Source organism: Diabrotica undecimpunctata, chromosome 2 (genome assembly GCF_040954645.1).
Source record: "Diabrotica undecimpunctata isolate CICGRU chromosome 2, icDiaUnde3, whole genome shotgun sequence".
NCBI lineage: Eukaryota > Metazoa > Arthropoda > Insecta > Coleoptera > Chrysomelidae > Diabrotica > Diabrotica undecimpunctata.
The window spans coordinates 6898312-6917147 of NC_092804.1; the positions used below are offsets into that span (position 1 = coordinate 6898312).

At 33.6% G+C, this 18836-nt stretch overlaps 2 protein-coding genes across 2 annotated transcripts in view; both read left to right on the top strand.

Moving 5' to 3' along the window:
- The window catches only part of LOC140433158 (uncharacterized), a 56436-nt gene that overhangs the window by 17907 nt on the left and 19693 nt on the right, over positions 1-18836 (top strand). The window lies entirely within an intron of this gene.
- On the top strand, positions 1036-2149 carry LOC140433157 (uncharacterized). Its single transcript, XM_072521202.1, has one exon. It carries the CDS (start codon positions 1090-1092, stop codon positions 2110-2112), a length of 1023 nt encoding a protein of 340 aa, XP_072377303.1. The 5' UTR covers positions 1036-1089; the 3' UTR covers positions 2113-2149.

Below are 18836 nucleotides of genomic sequence, written 5' to 3' on the forward strand. Positions count from 1 at the left end.
AGATTTTCGTCAAACATTGCCAGTGATTCCACGATCATAAAGCACTACAATAAAAATAAAACAGATTTTTGTTAATAATTACGATTCACTTGATTTACAATAAAGCGATTACTGAAAATACGTTTTATTTCATTATTCTTTATTACATCGGTTATTAACTCTATGTTAATAATAATATTAATAAATAATTAATTATCTCTATGTTTTGTCATTGAAGCACCCACATTATAAATATTTGTCACCTTTAGGTTCCCACTATCCCTTTAGATTATTTTTCAATTAGGTTTGGACCTTAAGTTCCCCTCTTAGTTTGAAGCCCTCTGGCAGTCATCCCAGTCGGGGTTTTTAGTTGGTCCAAAAGGGTGGCCAAAGTTCGTGGAAGCGAAGTTACTTAGGTCCGAGCTGACCCTCACACACCGCCCTATTATCATGGTGACGGTTCTGTTTAAGAGAATTAAAGAAATATACTGCCACATCTCAAATCTATTTGACAGAAGGAAGTCGGTCGGGTCCGCTAGTATTATCATACAGAGAGATCCAAGGTAAACGTAGTCCTGGCAGAAAAATAATACCAAGGCTTTAACTGAAGACAATGATACGGAAATCGTTTATATTATTACATTGAGCTGCTGTCGCTCTCACTTTAGCCATGATAATCTAGCGGAAGAAAACAGAAATAATATATTACGAACTGAAACATGAAAGGTGAAACATGAAAGAAAAAACTATGCATCGTTTAAAATAATCTATATATCTTTTAAATTGTATACTCCCTATTTTTCTCTACGAAACAGATACAACAAACAATCTTAAACATTTGAAAAAATCAAACATCTACAAAATAGAAATATGAAAATAAAAAATGGCATAATATAGCTAATGTACTTATGATAAAAAGCCCAACTAAAAATCTACGTTATATTTAGAACTGTCAATACGAGAATCTAGTTTAAACAACAACAAACAAAAATATAAGTGCGACCCCGATAAATTATTGATAATTATGACTGTTTACATAACCTTAAAACTGACCCGTGCCACACCAAACAATCTCCAACTCTGCAACCTATTTATTTGTTCTTATTCAAAATGAGAAACATCCAAATATTTTATGTGATCGCCTTAACAGCATTTATCCTAGTTGAAGTGTCCGGCGAAGTCCTGTTCAAACGAGGATTTTACAAAGCGCACAAACGGGGTAGCAAAGTGACCATAAGTGATGTCGAGTCCATCGATAACGTGTACTTTCCAAATAAAACTTACTTGAAGTTGAAAGCCAAAATACCTGTTCTGTTTTCCGGTGCTGTGCGGAGACTGCCCAATTTGGAAACTTTAAAATTAGATTACTGTGAGATTGTTGACGTCCAAACAGGAAGTTTCAGTGAGTTGCCTAGTTTAAAAACAATTGCTTTGAACGATAATGAAATCGAGGGGATTAAAACTGCTATATTTAATCATCTTAACATCGCTAACTTGTATCTACAAAGAAATAGAATCTCGTTTATAGAGACAGAAGCTTTTGATAACCTACCGAATTTGAATAGAATCAAGCTAAACTCTAATTTAATTAGTTTTTGGGATAATAACTGGTTTAAAAACACACCACAGTTGACAGAGTTGTTTATCAGAAGAAACTCTATACGGTCTTTACCCAGTCACGCCTTCAAAAATCTTCAGAATGGAAAAATTGTCGTCTACCTTAGCAGAAATCTTGTAACAACTCTATCACCTGAGATGTTTACAGATTTAAAACACTGTAGCCAAATTTGGTTAGACAGAAACGAGATCCGAGACATACAGCCAAACACTTTCTCCCAAATGGAATCCCTTGAGGTATTATTTTTATCAAGTAACTTCTTAGGCAGTGTACCAAAAGATCTTCTTAAAAATTTAAAGAATGATTTAATAACGCTAGATTTGGCTCATAACATTAATCTGACGTGTGTTGACTATGAAATTGTTAGAAGGGTGAAGTTGACCAATTTGTTAAAAATTAATAAGTTAGATTGTGACTGTATTAAAACTTTAAAAAATAAACTTGTTAGTGCAAACAAAAGTTATGAAATAAATTCTGATTGTTATACTTTTTATTTATTATGTCTACGTGTGTGAGATAAGAACTTTTCATGTCATCAGTCATGTTATCTTTCTTCTGCTTACAGGATATCGTTATTAGTTTTAATTGACTAACCTACAATTTGAATATAAATATATATATATATATATATATATATATATATATATATTCAAATTGTAGGTTATATAATATATTGCTCAGCTTGATCAAGGCACGAAAGATTGGATACCTGGGTCACATCCTGAGAGGGGAAAAATACGCAATCCCTCAACTAATTATCCAAGGAAAGATTGAGGGCAAGAGAGGAGTAGATCGCAAACAAATGTCGTGGCTGCGAAATAAAGAACTGGACAGGCGTAACTAACACTGGCGAACTTTTGCATGCCGCAAAAGACAGACGTCTGACCTTAAGATAATTCGCCAACGCACTATAGGTGCACGGCACCATAAGAAGATATATATATATATATATATATATATATATATATATATATATATATATATATATATATATATATATATATACATATATAGATCGGTTTAAAACGTTCTCCTACGTCTTCCGGTACACAGTTGCCACTCCTCTCGATTCATCCATAAGTCTTCTTCTATGTGTCTGCCTTTCATTTCTCAATTGATGCCTTCTCTCCAACTAAGGCGGGGTCTTGCTCTTTTTTTTTTCTACCGTAAGGGGTCCACATTAAGACTTGTTTTGGGAGACGTTCTTCAGACATTCTCTGTACATGACCGTACCGTCTGAGTTGTTGGGCACCAATATCGTCTACTATTGTATGTTTTACTTTCATAATTTTTCTTATTCTGTTGTTCGTTACCCTTTCTAGTCTAGATTTTCCAGCTGAACGTCTCCAGAAATCCATTTCCGTTGCCTCTAGTTTTCTCTTGTATCTTTCCTTTAGGTAGGTAATTATACTTTTATTGATTGTGTTATATATCTTGTGCTTGTTATTATTAGAGATTGATTGATCCCAAAGGATACTATTGGGAAGGGAAATTGCTTTTCTTGCTTGGTTATTTTTCTCCTCAATTGTGTCGTCTACGTTGCCTTCTTTTGTGATGATCATACAAAAATGTTTATAACTTCTCCATCTTTCAATAGAGGTCCTGTTGTTTCCCGCCGATATACATATACTCGGTTTATTGGATATTGATTTCAAGTCCCAATTTTTTATACTCCTCGATTAATTTTCGAGTCATATACTCAATATCTTCGTAATCTAGTTGATCATCTGCAAATGACAAAGTGTATATACTATTGTTGTTAATCGGCATTCCCATATTTCTACATTTGCGCTTCCACAGTTTTAGAGCTTGTTCTAGATAAATTTTAGATAATGTTGGGGAGAGACAGCAGCCCTGCTTAAGGCCTTTATTCATTTGGAATCCATTTGACAGATTATTTCCAATCTTTACCTTTGAGTTCGCATTAGCGTACAGTTCCTTCATCACATTTATTAAATTCATGCTTATGTTTGTTTTCTCTAACGCTTCCCATAATTTATAATGTGGTACGCTATCATAAGCCTTTCGTAGGTCTACATACAATAAATGTACATTTTGATTAACGGCTATTTTCTTTTCAATAATCTGTGTAATGCAAAACAAATGGTCAACAGTTGATCTACCTTCCCTAAATCTTGCCTGTTCCTCACCCTTTAAATCTTTATTTTCGCTTTCTATTCTGTTTTTAATTACTACTTTTCCGTATATTCTACTGATCGAGTTTGTTACGGCAATGCCTCTGTAATTGTCACATTCATCCCTTCTCCCTTCTGCCTTTTTTGTGTATAGTGAATATTAATGATGTCTTCCACTCCTCTGGGGTTGTCATTCCAATAATGCAGTTTTGAAACATTTTGGCTAAACTTGTATATAGTTTGGTTGTACCGTGTTTAATTAACTCTGCAGAGATGTTACCTGGACCCGGTGCTTTGTTATTTTTTAGAGATCTATATACATCTTCCACTTCTTTCGTTGTTATTCGTATGGGCGAAGTTAAAATATTTATATTTTGTGTTTCGTTGCTGTCTTTAAATTGTGGTCTATCTTTCCTTAGGAGTTTCTCAAAATATTGGTTCGTCATCCATTGTTATAGTTGACACTATGTCTCTCTTCTAATCTTGTCGTAAGGATTTTAAGACTCTCCAACTTTCTGTGCTTCTTCGTCCTCCTAGATGTGAATTTATCATGTTACACTTTTGTTGCCATACTTCATTTTTCTTCCGACATATCATTTTTCGTACTTTAGCTTGAAACTCCTTGTAGATTATTTTTTCCGTTATATTCTTTGCATTTAAGAATTTTTGACATTGGTTTTTTTTCTTTATTTTTTGTTCTATTTCTTCGTCAAACCAATGTTATCAGTCACTCTTTTTATCAGTCTCTCGCCTCCCAAGTAGTTATATATTTCCTTAGCTTCTTACGTATTAATATGGCAACACCTTGTTGCAGTGGCGCACCCGAGGGGGGGGTTTGGGGGTTAAAGCCCTATTCCGACACTGTTACTCACACATTTTAGGGACTCAAAATGGAGGTAACATCATAAAAAAAAATTCGGTGACCAACCAAACCCCCCTCCAGAGGCAAATTCTAGGTGCGGTACTGCCTTGTTGAGCTCTTTTTTCCTTTGGACCCCGCTGTAGAAGAGATCATATTCTCCGATGTTTTTTTATCCTTGGCCGTTTCGTTTTGTTTCAGTAATTACTGTGATGTCCAATTTCAGCTTACTAATTTCATACATTATTTCATTTATTTTAGATCTAAAACCTTGCACGTTCCGAAATTCATACTCATTTTTCGTAGCGTACGTCGTCGTTTGTTGATCGATTCATTCCGAGGCGTTTTGCTGGGTTTTCTAACATTTTATTTTTTTTTTCTGAGTACCGGGGAGTTAGCCCGATGCCTCAACCCTCGACTTGGAGGGTCAGGGTTTAATTTTGGAGTTTTCTGTCTCCTAGACAATTTGCTTTCACTGCAGCTTAAGACCTTCCACCTACCCTTCGTCTGTAATCCTAGACAAGGGGCCCTTACAGGGTGCTATCAACCGGGCCAGTTGAACTCTGGTTTTTTTTAGAGGTGTTACTCCTCTATCCATCCTCTTTTATCCGGACTTGGGACCGGCTGCATCGATTATAAAGCTACTCATTTACTCCATACCAATACAGGCAGAGTTCAATTTTAATCTACAAATCTCAAAAGCTACCACTTATCTAAGAATTTTTCATTGTTAATTCTTTTTTCACAAGTTTTCACTAAAATAGAGTCAGAAAATGGCGGGCAGTCACTGACTTAAAGCACCAATTCGAATGGTTTCTTCTTCTTCTCTGTATGGCCAATAACTGTGTAGGTCTGTAAGTTTTCAAATTTGTGTTAATTTTTGATATATTTCTGATTAAAACAACCTGAACATTTATAAAATTGGATGTTTTATTGCTTTTAAAAACCCTTATAAAATAGTTCACTATGAAAGATACAAATTTACAATTTTAATTCAATTGGCAATTCCTTAAGTGGCCAATCACTGTACGCGTTAGTACCTTAATTAGTTTAAAATCTCGCTAATCCATTAGACCATACTGACATTATTGAAAAGTAAATAATGACTCACAAAAATTTTCCAGTGTATGAGATATCATACACATCATATAACATAAATTAATAAATGTCGCTAATAACCTAGGCAATTAATACGACTGCGTTTCTTAGAAATAAACAAAACACTTCTTCAAGCATGTTCAATTCAAAAGTCTTAGTTTTGATCTCCGATTCATCGGTTAAAAAACTAGAAGAAAAAACAAAGACCAACATAATATTGAGCAATATTTTAGAATCATTTGTGCATAGCATATACAGATTGAACGAATTTAAAACGGAACGTACGAAATCAATGTATTTCGGCTCAACTCCGCTCTAGGTGGTTGGCCAACAAAAGGTTGTCAAATAATTATATTATAAAAATCAAATACTTCAGCGAGCTGCTGGATTCTGAATTCATTCAAGAACAAGTCAAAACTCCACCCAAATAGGTTGCCTAGAATCACTGTGAAAACTAGACTACACAAGCAGTTATTATGCTGTCAAACCACTTATCGCTTCCTTATAGTCCAAGAGAGAGAGCCGAAATTTTGAACTGATCAGTAATATGACATTTCTCTATTGGAATATATTCATTGTAACTGGGTTAAGACGTTGCCTTACAGGCGGACGCCCCTCGTGGTACAGGGGGTGGCTATACAGGGATGAAGTTGTAATTTTTTTCAGAAAAATTAACGATCAATAATATGGCTGAAAATTTGCCCAGAGTAAGATCTTGGTATAACCAGACGAAATCCCAAAGGGCGGACGCGAGAGTGGATACATAAGGGGTGGCGGACAGGGGTGAAATTGCAATTTTTTGGGGAAAAATTAACGATAAGTAATATGTCCGCCATTTTCATGGCTCATTATTTAGTCCCTAAAAACTCTAAATCCAAAAGGGCGGACAGCTGGGTTGGTACAGAGAGCCATAAAACGGGGTCAAATGTACCACTTGCCTGCGCATTTTAGGTCTCGGTAACAATTTTCGAACTGATTTTATTATGATATTTTTATACCGATTGATTTGAAAATTTGTATGCTCACTTCTGTTACTATTCTGAGAAGCGTCAAGTAGAGTTTTCCTCAAAATTTTCCAAAAAAATTTCCGTAAATGAAAATTTTCGTAATTTTTTGAGGTAAAATCTAATTTATAGAATCCTTTCGATTTTCTGTAAGTTATACCATGATTTTTTTCCAAAAATTTTCAAACGATTTTTACGATAAGAAAAAAAAATTAGAAAAACTTTTCTAAAACATTTGATAAAACTCTACGTCATCGTCTGAATCTTTTATAGAATATTTTGTAGTTTTAAAATGATATTATGATAATGTTTTATTTTTCAAACTAAAGTCATATTTACTTCACACAATCACATTTTTTTCTTAAATATAAATATTTTACGAATTAATTTTTAATTGAATAAATGTTTGACATTTGATATTTTATTAAATTAAAGTAATTTTATAATGTTAACTATTAAATATTTTTGGTATAACAAATAGTAATTTTACTTCTTTTTTATTACAATAAAAAGGTTTTTAAATTTATATTGCATAAATAATGGTTGTTCAGATATAAGAAAAATTTGATTTATTATTACATTAATAATCAAATACAAAATATATTATTTCTATTTATCAATAGGTAAAATTCATTTGTAGAATTCCTTTAACATTTTACAAATAATTATTAATAAAAATCAATTTAATAGTGGAATTATCAATTTTTTAAGTTTTGAAATTTACTTTGTACTTAGATATTTTCAATATTTTTTTTAACTTTCAAATTGATTGAATTTTTTTTTTCATTAGTTAATTATAATTTTACAAATTCTGTTTGGACATTAATTTTGCATCATTATTATTTTAAAATATTAAAATAATAATGATGCGCGTTCCATTTAGATCAGTAATTCTAGACGCATGCGCTAAATGTAATAAGTATCAAGATGCTTTTATCCAACTTGATGAAACTAACTTCGATTGTAATGAAGTTTTTGAAACCTTAGAAACTTTCATATGTCACTTATATGGAACAGGACTGACGAGAACAATTCCAAAAAGAAAAGTAAACGATGTCAGATTTTCACTATTTAACCGGCAGTATAAGTTGCATGATATGAACGAGCCTTTTTAAAAAAAAACTAAAAAATTTCGATGCTTCAAGCTTACCACCATGTCAAGATGAATTACACCAACATCTACTGCGAGCCCATTATATTTCAAATATTTGGACAAATGCTCATAAAAAAGTACCAACAGAATTGATTGTTGAAGAACATGGTTGGGAGTTTGAAGATGAAACATATAAATTCAAATGGTTTAGTGGACCTCAGATGCCAGAATCAATTCGAGAAGTAGTGATTGAAAATGAAGCAGATAATGAATGTGATATTATTGAAAGTGAAAGTGACGAAGATGATGAATGTGATGACATCAGTGAGAGTAAGAAAAATGACGAAATTTTTTTCTAAATTTTTTTTTCTTATCGGAAAAATCGTTTGAAAATTTTTGGAAAAATTCATGGTATAACTGACAGAAAATCGAAAGGATTCTACAAATTAGATTTTACCTCAAAAAATTACGAAAATTTTCATTTACGGAAATTTTTTTGGAAAATTTTGAGGAAAACTCTACTTGACGCTTTTCAGAATAGTAACAGAAGTGAGCATACAAATTTTCAAATCAATCGGTATAAAAATATCATAATAAAATCAGTTTGAAAATTGTTACCGAGACCTAAAATGCGCAGGCAAGTGGTACATTTGACCCCGTTTTATGGCTCTCTGTACCAACCCAGCTGTCCGCTCTTTTGGATTTAGAGTTTTTAGGGGCTAAATAATGAGCCATGAAAATGGCGGACATATTACTTATCGTTAATTTTTCCCCAAAAAATTGCAATTTCATCCCTGTCCGCCACCCCTTATGTATTAACTCTCGCGTCCGCCCTTTGGGATTTCGTCTAGTTATACCAAGATCTTACTCTGGGCAAATTTTCAGCCATATTATCGATCGTTAATTTTTCCGAAAAAAATTACAACTTCATCCCTGTATAGCCACCCCCTGTACCACGAGGGGCGTCCGCCTGTAAGACAAAGTCTTAACCCAGTTACAATGAATATATTCCAATAGAGAAATGTCATATTACTGATCAGTTCAAAATTTCGGCTCTATCTCTCCGACTATTAGGCAAGCTCCTCTTTCCTTTAAAGGAGACAGATAGTTGAACGATATTTTATACAATGTCTATCACCGGGTATGGATTTATTTTTGTCCAAGTTTTATATTGGTCCACTATTTCAAATGCAGTTCAAACAGACATATATTAAATTGTATGTTCCGTTTTAAATTCGTTCAATCTGTATATCTTTATATAAAAATGTAAGCATGAAATATCGTTGTCAGACATATCTCCCCTTTCCCGTCAGTCAATATCGACGAAGTTGACTTTCATCAGGCCGACGTGCTAATTTCGTTATGTATATTCCTAGCCCGAGGCTGAAACGGCCTTGCCAACCAGCGAACCAGCTTTGCCAATACTATTACCCGCGAAATATTTGGCGTATTTTCAGTTCTGTGAGGTAATAATATTACAGATTACATGATAATATTGAGTTACTATGATTTATATGTCGGTTTGAATTGCACCTGGAACATATATTGGTTGTTTTATCTAGTTTGTCTATCCAGTATTATAAAACAAGTGTTTTAATAACTTCTACGGGGTGTTACACCATTTTAGGATATTCCGTGTGTCTTTGTATTGTCAATCATTGATTGCTTTTCTTTTATTATTAGTAAAATATATTTAGATTGCTGGATAACTAAAACCTACAATGGAAAGAATTACCTAAATAATTTCTAATATATTAGTTTTTAATTACAAATTTTTTAATCGCAAACTCCAACATAACTACACATTTCTAAACAAAAAGAATGAAGATCGATGGTAGATGAAAATATCATTGCTAGTAGAGTCACCATCATCAACAGCTATTTCATCCATCGTCGGATGTAAGCCTCCCTTGTAACGATTATTTTGCCTACCACTTAGGGTATTACTATTGGGGGTTAAAAGTTGGGGTGACAGAAATTATTGGTGTGGAGATAGGGCAAGCAAAACAAACCACTGTTGATGTTGATACCATGCTCGTTCAGATGTGCCTTCTTACAAGTATGTTCTAAAAGCGTCGTAAATAGTTTTGCAGAGACTGTATCTCCTTGCCGTACTCCGCGCTGTATAGAGATTTTTTTTTATTAAGTAAACCGCGTCAACCATGAAAGGTTATTGGCGGGGAAGAGTTGTACATAAAATCAGATGTTTGCTTATAACAACTAATTACAATTGAGAACTTAAGTCTATTTTTATATTAGATTGTACAATTTAGTTAGTTTTAGAAACTTAGTCACTGTATCATATTTATTATAGTTAAGAGCACTTTTTAGATCACTTGGTAAATCACTTTGAAGTCGTTCCAGGTGATAGAGTGGGCAACTAACAATAATGTGTTCAATTGTCAGAGGAATAGCACAGTTTTTGTTGTTCTTTCTTCATTATGGTGGGTTAACCTGGTATGTCCTATTCTCATGCGGTGTTGTATGACTTGATCTCGTCGTTTTTATGGCATTATTCCTTTTGGTGACAAATTTAGGTTGATACGTTGTAGTTTGTTGTCGTCAAGTTTTTTCCATCGTTCGAGACATATTCTCATTGAAAATTCTTTGATGGTGTTTTGAATGTCGGAATGAGGATTTTCTAGGAGCTCTTTATCTGGTCTATTCGTATAGCAGGCTTTTTTAGCTTCCCGATCAGCTTTTTCATTACCTATTATGCCTACATGAGATGGAATCCAAACAAATTCTACCCTTTTATTCTTACTGTAAAGTTCATTCTAGGTCAATTTTAATTTGGCATAGTATTGGGTGGTTTGTGTAAACCTTTTTATTTTTTGTGAAATATGTCACTTGTAGGCAGATAAGTGTGGATATGTTTCTTTAATTAAAAGCTGTAGCATTTCTATATGTATACATACGGATTGAATGTTCCACTGAATAATAGCCATTTTGTTAATTTTTTATTTTTTTTTATTTATCGTTAATACTAAAATCTTGTTTTATTTTACTAAGTAGTTTTTTCTTGATTCTTGTAATTTTAGATTTAATTGCTCTTTCGTTCAACATGGGATATATTTCAGTTAGCATATGTCCCAACCCGTGTATATCCTGTGTGTATTCTAGGGCCAGTTCTACTGGGGTGGAAGATCCGTGAACGTCTTCTAAGAATGCTAGTAATTGGGTGTAATTTAGTACATGTGGTGGTGATGCATCCTGGATAAATTGTTGATTGATTGTAATAACGACTCAATATTAGTAGTTTCTGAAGTGGATTTGTCTAATTTGATAATTTTTTTTCTTCTTCTTAATTTGCACTGGTTTTGGTTTCGTGAATTCTGTTGGTATAGTTTTTGTAGGAGTGGAGCAAGTTGGGGATGACACTTGAGAGTAAGATCGTTTATTTTTATTATCGGTATCAGTGCTGACTTGAGCATCCATTTCAACTAGAGATTCGTCATTTACATGTGTAATTTGATTTTGTTCGGAGCTAGTGGATGGTATTTGTGGAAGAAAATTTTCTTCCGTTTGGGGATTCTGAGTATTTTATGGAAAAGAGGGATTTGAGGTACAGTCCGAGGAAACGTGACCAGCTTGGTGGCATTTGTAACAAGTTAGTTTATCGAAAAGAAAAATTCGGTACGAAATATTTTCAAAATTAATTAGGACGGAGTCGGGTACAGTAAAATTGTCTGTAGGTGCAAAGTAAACTTGTCTTCGAAAACTAAGTACATGGCTGTATTGCGGTTCTTGTATTCCAGCTCTAAGGAACGAAATCGGAGACATTAATTTAAAACCAAGATTGATTAAAGACTACTCAATTATGTCATGGGGTATAGATGAACATAGGTTGGATAAAACTAATCTATTCGCAGGAGTAATTAGTTTACGTGCTTTGATTGTATGTTGTCCAATTTTAATTTCAACATTTTGACTTAGAAAATCATCTACGACTTGTATGCTTGAAAGGTAGATGCATATTCTTCCGTTTGACATTTTGGATGAGAACAGTACATTTTTTGGATGGACTATAGTTCCTACTGCAACGGTGTACTCTTCTGTTCTTATTTCATCAAGTGCCGGTAAAATTATGGCCTGGTTTTTTGTTGGGAATTTTGTTAATGGTTGTTGCTTAGTGATGGTGGAATAAGTAATATTTTGCTGATCGAGATTAATTGATGGACTCCTGTAGTTAGAAGTATCACCTGTCATTTTGTCAAATTTAATCTTCTATCTTTTTTTAAATATAAATTGAACTTTCATTTCAATAATTTTAATTTGGGTAGGTCCGAGTCTGTTTATTTAAAAGTAAATAGTCGATCTAGCAATTAGCAAGATAATGCCAAGAGTTGAAACTAGTTTTTTAAATAATTAATAAATACGAAATAGAAATAATGTTCTTCGTTTTTTTTATAGCCCTTTTTCTATCCGAATTGTCTAATAAAGGCCTCTCCCATTTCTCGCCATTCATCCCTGTTGTGTGCTAGGCGTTTCCACATTGGTCCTGCGACTCTTCTGATATCGTCACTCCAGCGCATTTGAGGTCTTCCTCTTGGTCTCTTCGCAATGTTCTTCGTATGTATATAAAAACAATGTTTGTAATCAAACTACTGCTAATTTGGAAACTGTACTTACAGCTATTAACAGACCACTGTACACTGCTTCTATATATTTCGGAACATCGCCACTATCCTTGTCCTAAAATTTTTTTAAACTTTTTGTTGCTGTTTCTCGTACGACTGCATTGTACTGCTCTAATCTATATAAGTACTGAAAAGAAAAACGCAAGCAACTGCGACGGCGCCTTCGCTTGTTAGATTTGCGCCATTTGCGGACACGTTATAAACACGAATAGTCAAGGCGTTATGTTATGTTGGATTCTCATAGTGTGATGAAAATCTTAAGGTCGATTCTCACTATACGTTCCGTTTACTTTCCTTATCCGTGGCTTTCCATTTACATAAAATATTATTAAACACAAATCATATAGTATATGCCCACTTTCCGTTCAGTTTACCTACCATTCCCGAAGCCTCGCGTTCAAGATTACCGGCCACGTATTTTTTCTGCGACAAGCTGCAGCGTGTCAGGTACGGTATGGATAGTGCGAATATTATTACATCGCGGTTCAGTCTAAGTTGTTAATAATATGAATGACGAAAAATTGATAGAACTTGTCAGGCAAAATATTGCCTTATATGATTTTGAAAATAAAAAATATAGCGATAATTCATTTAAAGACAATATTTGGTCAGCTATTGTCAAGAGACTCGATGCCACAGGTAAGTAAATTTTAAATTATTTGTTTATTTATGTGTATAATGCAAAATCTTAGCAACTGTGTTACTGGATGACTCAGAAAAAGTAATTTTTGTCTACACAACTGAACGTGGAAGTTGTTTCCACTCTAATTTAAAGTTCATTGAGAAAAACCAGACTTATTGTAAGTAAACGCGACGTCTACTGAGAATTGTGGTTAAAATAATGGGAGGTATATGGAACGGGTATGGAAAGTAAACGGAACGTATAGTGAGAATCGACTTTTACTGGTGGCCACGAAACTCCAACGTGGACTCATATTTTGAAAAACAAATTTTTAATCAAAATTCGCATTTAGAGTATTAGATTTTGATCTGAAAGTTAAAGAAAGTAATAGAAATGCTTAAAAAAAAAGTGATCGGTCAATGAAGACATTAAAATTTTCAATATGGTGGCAATAAACCTTAAGACATACCTACACCTGAGAGACAGAGCTAGTCAAATTCTAAACAATAAGCATCCAATAGGTAGTTACTTATTTTGTAATTTCTTTCAAACATTGAATAAGCTTAAAATTGACAAAAAAATAACATATTTTAATTTCCTTTATCATTTGTATATCCAAAGTTGATCATAATATAAAGCCGCTTTAAAAATGGACTCAATAATATCATACTTGGAATATAAACCGTATTAAAAATGGTGAGTGAAAAACGGTATAGGCTACAAAGAGCTCGAATAATCTTTCAACCATAATAAAATCTTATCGCGAAAGCAGAATTGTGTGTTAAAAAACCGTGAAAAAGGTCTGGAAGGGTTTAGAATAATTAATCAAATTAAAAGATTGACCTATACAAAAACCTTCTCTTTAAACGTAAAAGATTCATTCAGTCGTCGAAGGTTATTTATGGAATCATCGTAGCAGTTTTCGGTGTTGATTTTAGTGAAAATTAATGAGTATAAAAATCGTGTTTGACAGAATATATCCTATCAGGAAAATGAAATGTCGCGTCTCGTCGGTCGTAGGTTATCACCAACTATTTCCAGCAAAGAGATATTGAAATGAGTCATACCCGTGATCTCATAAGTTATATAATTCAGTTGTAGAAGTGTGTATTCTACCTATGAGTTTTAGTAAGAAGCCTGTCAGTCGCCAATAATTATTTTTCATTAAGCGTATGGCATATTAAGAACACAGAAGGTACAAGAACTTCGGAGTCATGGAAAGTACTGAGAGGATTGAAATAAAACTCAAAAAGAAAAGTTTAATTGTGAAATATACAGGACTAAGAATGAAAGGACTATTATAAGGAACTGTTAACAGAACAAAGACCACAATTCATTGGAAAAGAAAACAGGAAAATAAGAACGGTCATGAAAGCAATCAAAAGTAAGAAAGCACCGGGACCTGGAGGCATCTCACCTGAGCTTATAAAGTACGGCTCAAAAAAATTACACCGGATGATAAAATGGATATTTCAGAATGCCATAAGTGGAGAACAGCTCTCAAAGGAATGGAAGGAGTCATACATAACATATATATTTAAGAAAGGAGATAGAAAACGATTCGACAACTACAGAGGAATAATAATAAAATTATATGGGAAGATACTGCGAGAAAAGATAGAGCAAGCGATTAAAGGCAAATCGGGGAGGATCAGGCAGGCTTCACGGCAGGAAGATCATGCATTGATCACATATATACACTGGAACAACTGTTGGAAAAGAAAAAAGCAAAAAATAGAGACATACATTTGGCATTTGTGGACCTGAAAAAGGAGCATGACTCTGTACTAAGATAAGAACTATGGGAGAAAATATACAAATTAGAAATACAGACGAAACTCATAGAAGCTACAAAAGCTCTGTATAAAGAAAATTAAGTGTCCATTAAACGAATACCTATATACGTTAAGCTTTGCAGACGTTCAAGTCGTGATTGCACAAGACCAAGAAGACCTCAGTTATATGATGAAGAAACTACAAAAAGAATATACCAAGGTCTAGATATTAACTTCGCGAAAACAGAGTACCTATCTACAAGTGAAGAAGGCATAGAAGATCTACAAATTGACGACAACGTAACAATCAAAGGGAAGGATAAATTCAAATAGAGTTTATAACCACGAAAAAGGCAACAGCAGATGAAGAAATTAAGCAAAGATTAGAACAAACAAGAACAGCAATCCAACAACCTAACTCAGTATGGTAGTATAGACACCTTAATATGAATACAAAAGCACAGATTTATAAAACATTAGTGCGAAGTATTATGACACATGGGGCTAAAAATTGGATTCATCATCATTTTGGCTTTACAACCCTGTGTGAGTCCTAGCCTCCCCAAGAATTTTTCTCCAGTCGTCCCTATCCATCGCCTTCCTCCGCCAAGCACGTATTTCCATATTTCTCATGTCTTCATCGATGTTATCTAGGAATCTTGTTTTGGGTCTTCCTCTTCTTCTTTGACCAATAGGTCTATCAAGGAGCGTTTTTCTAGCTGGGTCGGTTTGCTCCATCCGCATTACATGGCCTACCCACCTCAGACGTCCTATCTTTCGGAATGTAATCCGAAAACGTTCTATATTTGTGATATAGCCCGTTTGGGTATTTTATTTATACCTTTTACTAAAAATTTTGAAATAAAAATTTTTTGTATAGTTTATGTTTGGAACATATTTTATTTTTTAAATATTTAAAAGTATGACCCTTACCCTACTTTCGACCCAGTCGTAATTAGAATCTGTATTTGCTCCTCTTCTGATATATTGAGTCTACAATAGCAATATCTAGCATATTTACAATCGATTCCAAAAAACTACTATGAAAAAAAGAAGTCATTTTTAAGCACCAAATTTTTGCATTTTGTTGAGCTATGTCATTATTCATGTTCCATACCATACAAGTTAAATGTTTACTTTGTATTTTAGTTCTTTATTTAAATATTTTTATTTTTTAGTTTTTTATTGGCGTTTGTAAAATGAAAGTATTTGCTTCGTTGTATAGTTGCAGAAATGTGCTGATGCAGCTGTTGATTAATCTGTTGTGTCTTTATTTTTGTACGGTACGTGATTTTGGATGCATTTTACCACTCACGGCGCATGATTTTGGATATCTAATTTCATTTAATATGGGCCAGACATAACCACAATCAAATTTTGTATGCAGTTTTTTATCGCTATTAGTACAAAACATAATAATGCACGTTGAGTTTAAAGAATACACAGAAATGTAGATCTTAATTGAAATAATTAACAAATTAAGAAATTTCATGTCGATTGGACATTTTAATCTTTTTTTAAGATACTTAGGCCTTTGTATTGATAGCATGGGATTCATAAACCTTACAAAAATCTTCCGAGAAGATACTTAAGTGTTTCTTAAGAACAGATTATAAGGTTAGCAAGTAGACACTTTTCTACAATCCCAGTAGGGAATAGGTCTACTTCAGAGAAGCTACCGTACCCACGCGAGCCATGCTTTACCCACTGAGAGAAAACAAGTCCCATCTTACCCTTTTCCTATCCCTTACTGATGAAGGGCAGCAGCGATCATCAGTACCAGCTTAAGGCACAGAGGAAATTATCTTGAATCGGCTTAAAACTGGACTACCACAAGCATGACTGAAGTGATGTAAATAGTTGTGGTACTGCGATGGGGAATGCAACGGGAAACCTCCATCATTATTCGCTAGTTTATTGATAATGGCACTGACATTGATAAGAAAAGGTATATTGATCATAGTCCTCGGACACCAAGATCCGGTAGGAGAAGACAAGCATACAGGGCTTCCCAGTCCAATATGCAATGAAATCCCTGTAACAATAGAAAAGAAATAAGAATAAAATCAGGTAGAGTTAAACAAGTCTACTAAAATGTCTAAGGTTTCATCATTTATGCATTTTAAGCTTTCTACTGTGATTTGGTCTGGACCTACTGCTTTGCCATTTTTGCTGTTTTAAATGCCATTTTATTTGCTGCTTTATTTTCTTTAAACAACTCATTGATATATTATATCCATCTCTTTAATTTTTCTTCAGTATTCAACACTAGTTTCACATTTTTATCTTCCACTATTTCCGGTTTTCTTTTTCTATTGTTGTTAGTTAATTCATTAATTTTTTTGTTTGTTTAAAAACTGCCATGTATTTTTGCGCATAGTTCTTTTAATCTTCCTTTTTTTGCTTGCTTAATTTTGTATTTTATTTGTTGATCCACTTTTTTGTACTTTTGATTAACTTTGTTTTTATGTTGACGTCTTTCTCCCATTAAATCTAAAATTTTCTTCGTCATCGATTATTTCTTTTTATAAGTGGTTGTTGTTTGAATTTTTTTTGACTTTTATTTACTTCTGTCATTATTAATAACTATTTTGTATCTGTTTCCGTATCATGCAGAATGTCTCATTTTTTTTAACATTCTTTAATCGATTTTTGATTTCATCTGTCAGGCGTAGTCTCATGAGTGCGATCGATTCTTAATTTACTTCTATCGATGTGTGCATCTGTTGTTCTTTGTTTTATTATTTTCATTTTGAGCCTAATTTTGGTCACTACTGGGTTGTGATCTGATCTTATGTCGACACTCGCATTTTCACTGACATAATTCTGTATCTTTTTCTATTACATAGTCTATTTGGATTATTATGAGTCTAGAGAATGTTTATTGGCTTAATAGTTGAATTTAATATAGCATGGTAACATTATTGTACCATTTTAACGTTGGCAACACCACCCTATCCGCTATTTTTAGGCAGCATTGCGTCCTGTCAACTAGTGTGCATTTTATAACCTCAAATAATGTCTGTGACAAAAGACGAATAAATCTTACAAATAGGGCATACTATGGACTCCAAAAGCATTTCCACTCAAGAAACATTCAAAGAAGAACTAAAATTATTATATACAAAACATTGCTGAGGCCGGTCCTCACATATGGAGCAGAAACATGGACTCTAACGCAGAAAGATGAAAGACTTTTAGGAATATTTGAGCGTAAAATACTCCGCAAAATATTTGGAGCTATAAACGACCAAGGGCAGTGGCGCAGAAGATATAATTTTGAATTGTATCAGCTCATTGATGAGCGAGATGTCATAACGTTCATTAAAACACAGCGACTTAGATGGACTGGATACATAATACGAATGCCAGAATATATAATATGATTGCTAAAAAGCTAACCATAGGAACACCTGTAGGAAGAAGAAGCAAAGACCGAACGCGAATTAGGTGGTTAGATGGAGTTGAAACCGACTAACGGATATTAAAAATCAGAAGATGGCAACATGTTGCCAGAAACTGAACAGAATGGCGACGAATCTTAGAGCAGGCCAAGATCCACAGAGGATTGTCAAGCCAAAGATGATGATGATGAATGTCTGTGAACATTTGAATTCTAAACGGTTTTGACCTGAAATTTTATTGCAGAGATTGCGTATATTATCTCGATATATATATTTATTATTAAGCTTTACAATTATTTCGACATAGCTGTTTAATTTTGTCATTGCCAACTATTTCACAAAATTGTTTATAAGAAATTGTTGTATTTTTATCAATAAGTGTTGGCAAATCTTTGTGCTCATTTAAAATCCACAAGGAAAATAATTCCTGTAGCTGGCTGTATACCACGTATAACAAAAGAGGTTAGTCTTTGTATGTGGGTATATTTTATTTTATAAAAACCCTTAAAAGGGCAACATTACAAGCACGAACGTTTTCGGAACAACTGTTCCATCATCAGGTTAAAATGCAGGTTGCCAACCGTAGTCCGTTTGAAGAGGTTTACTCTC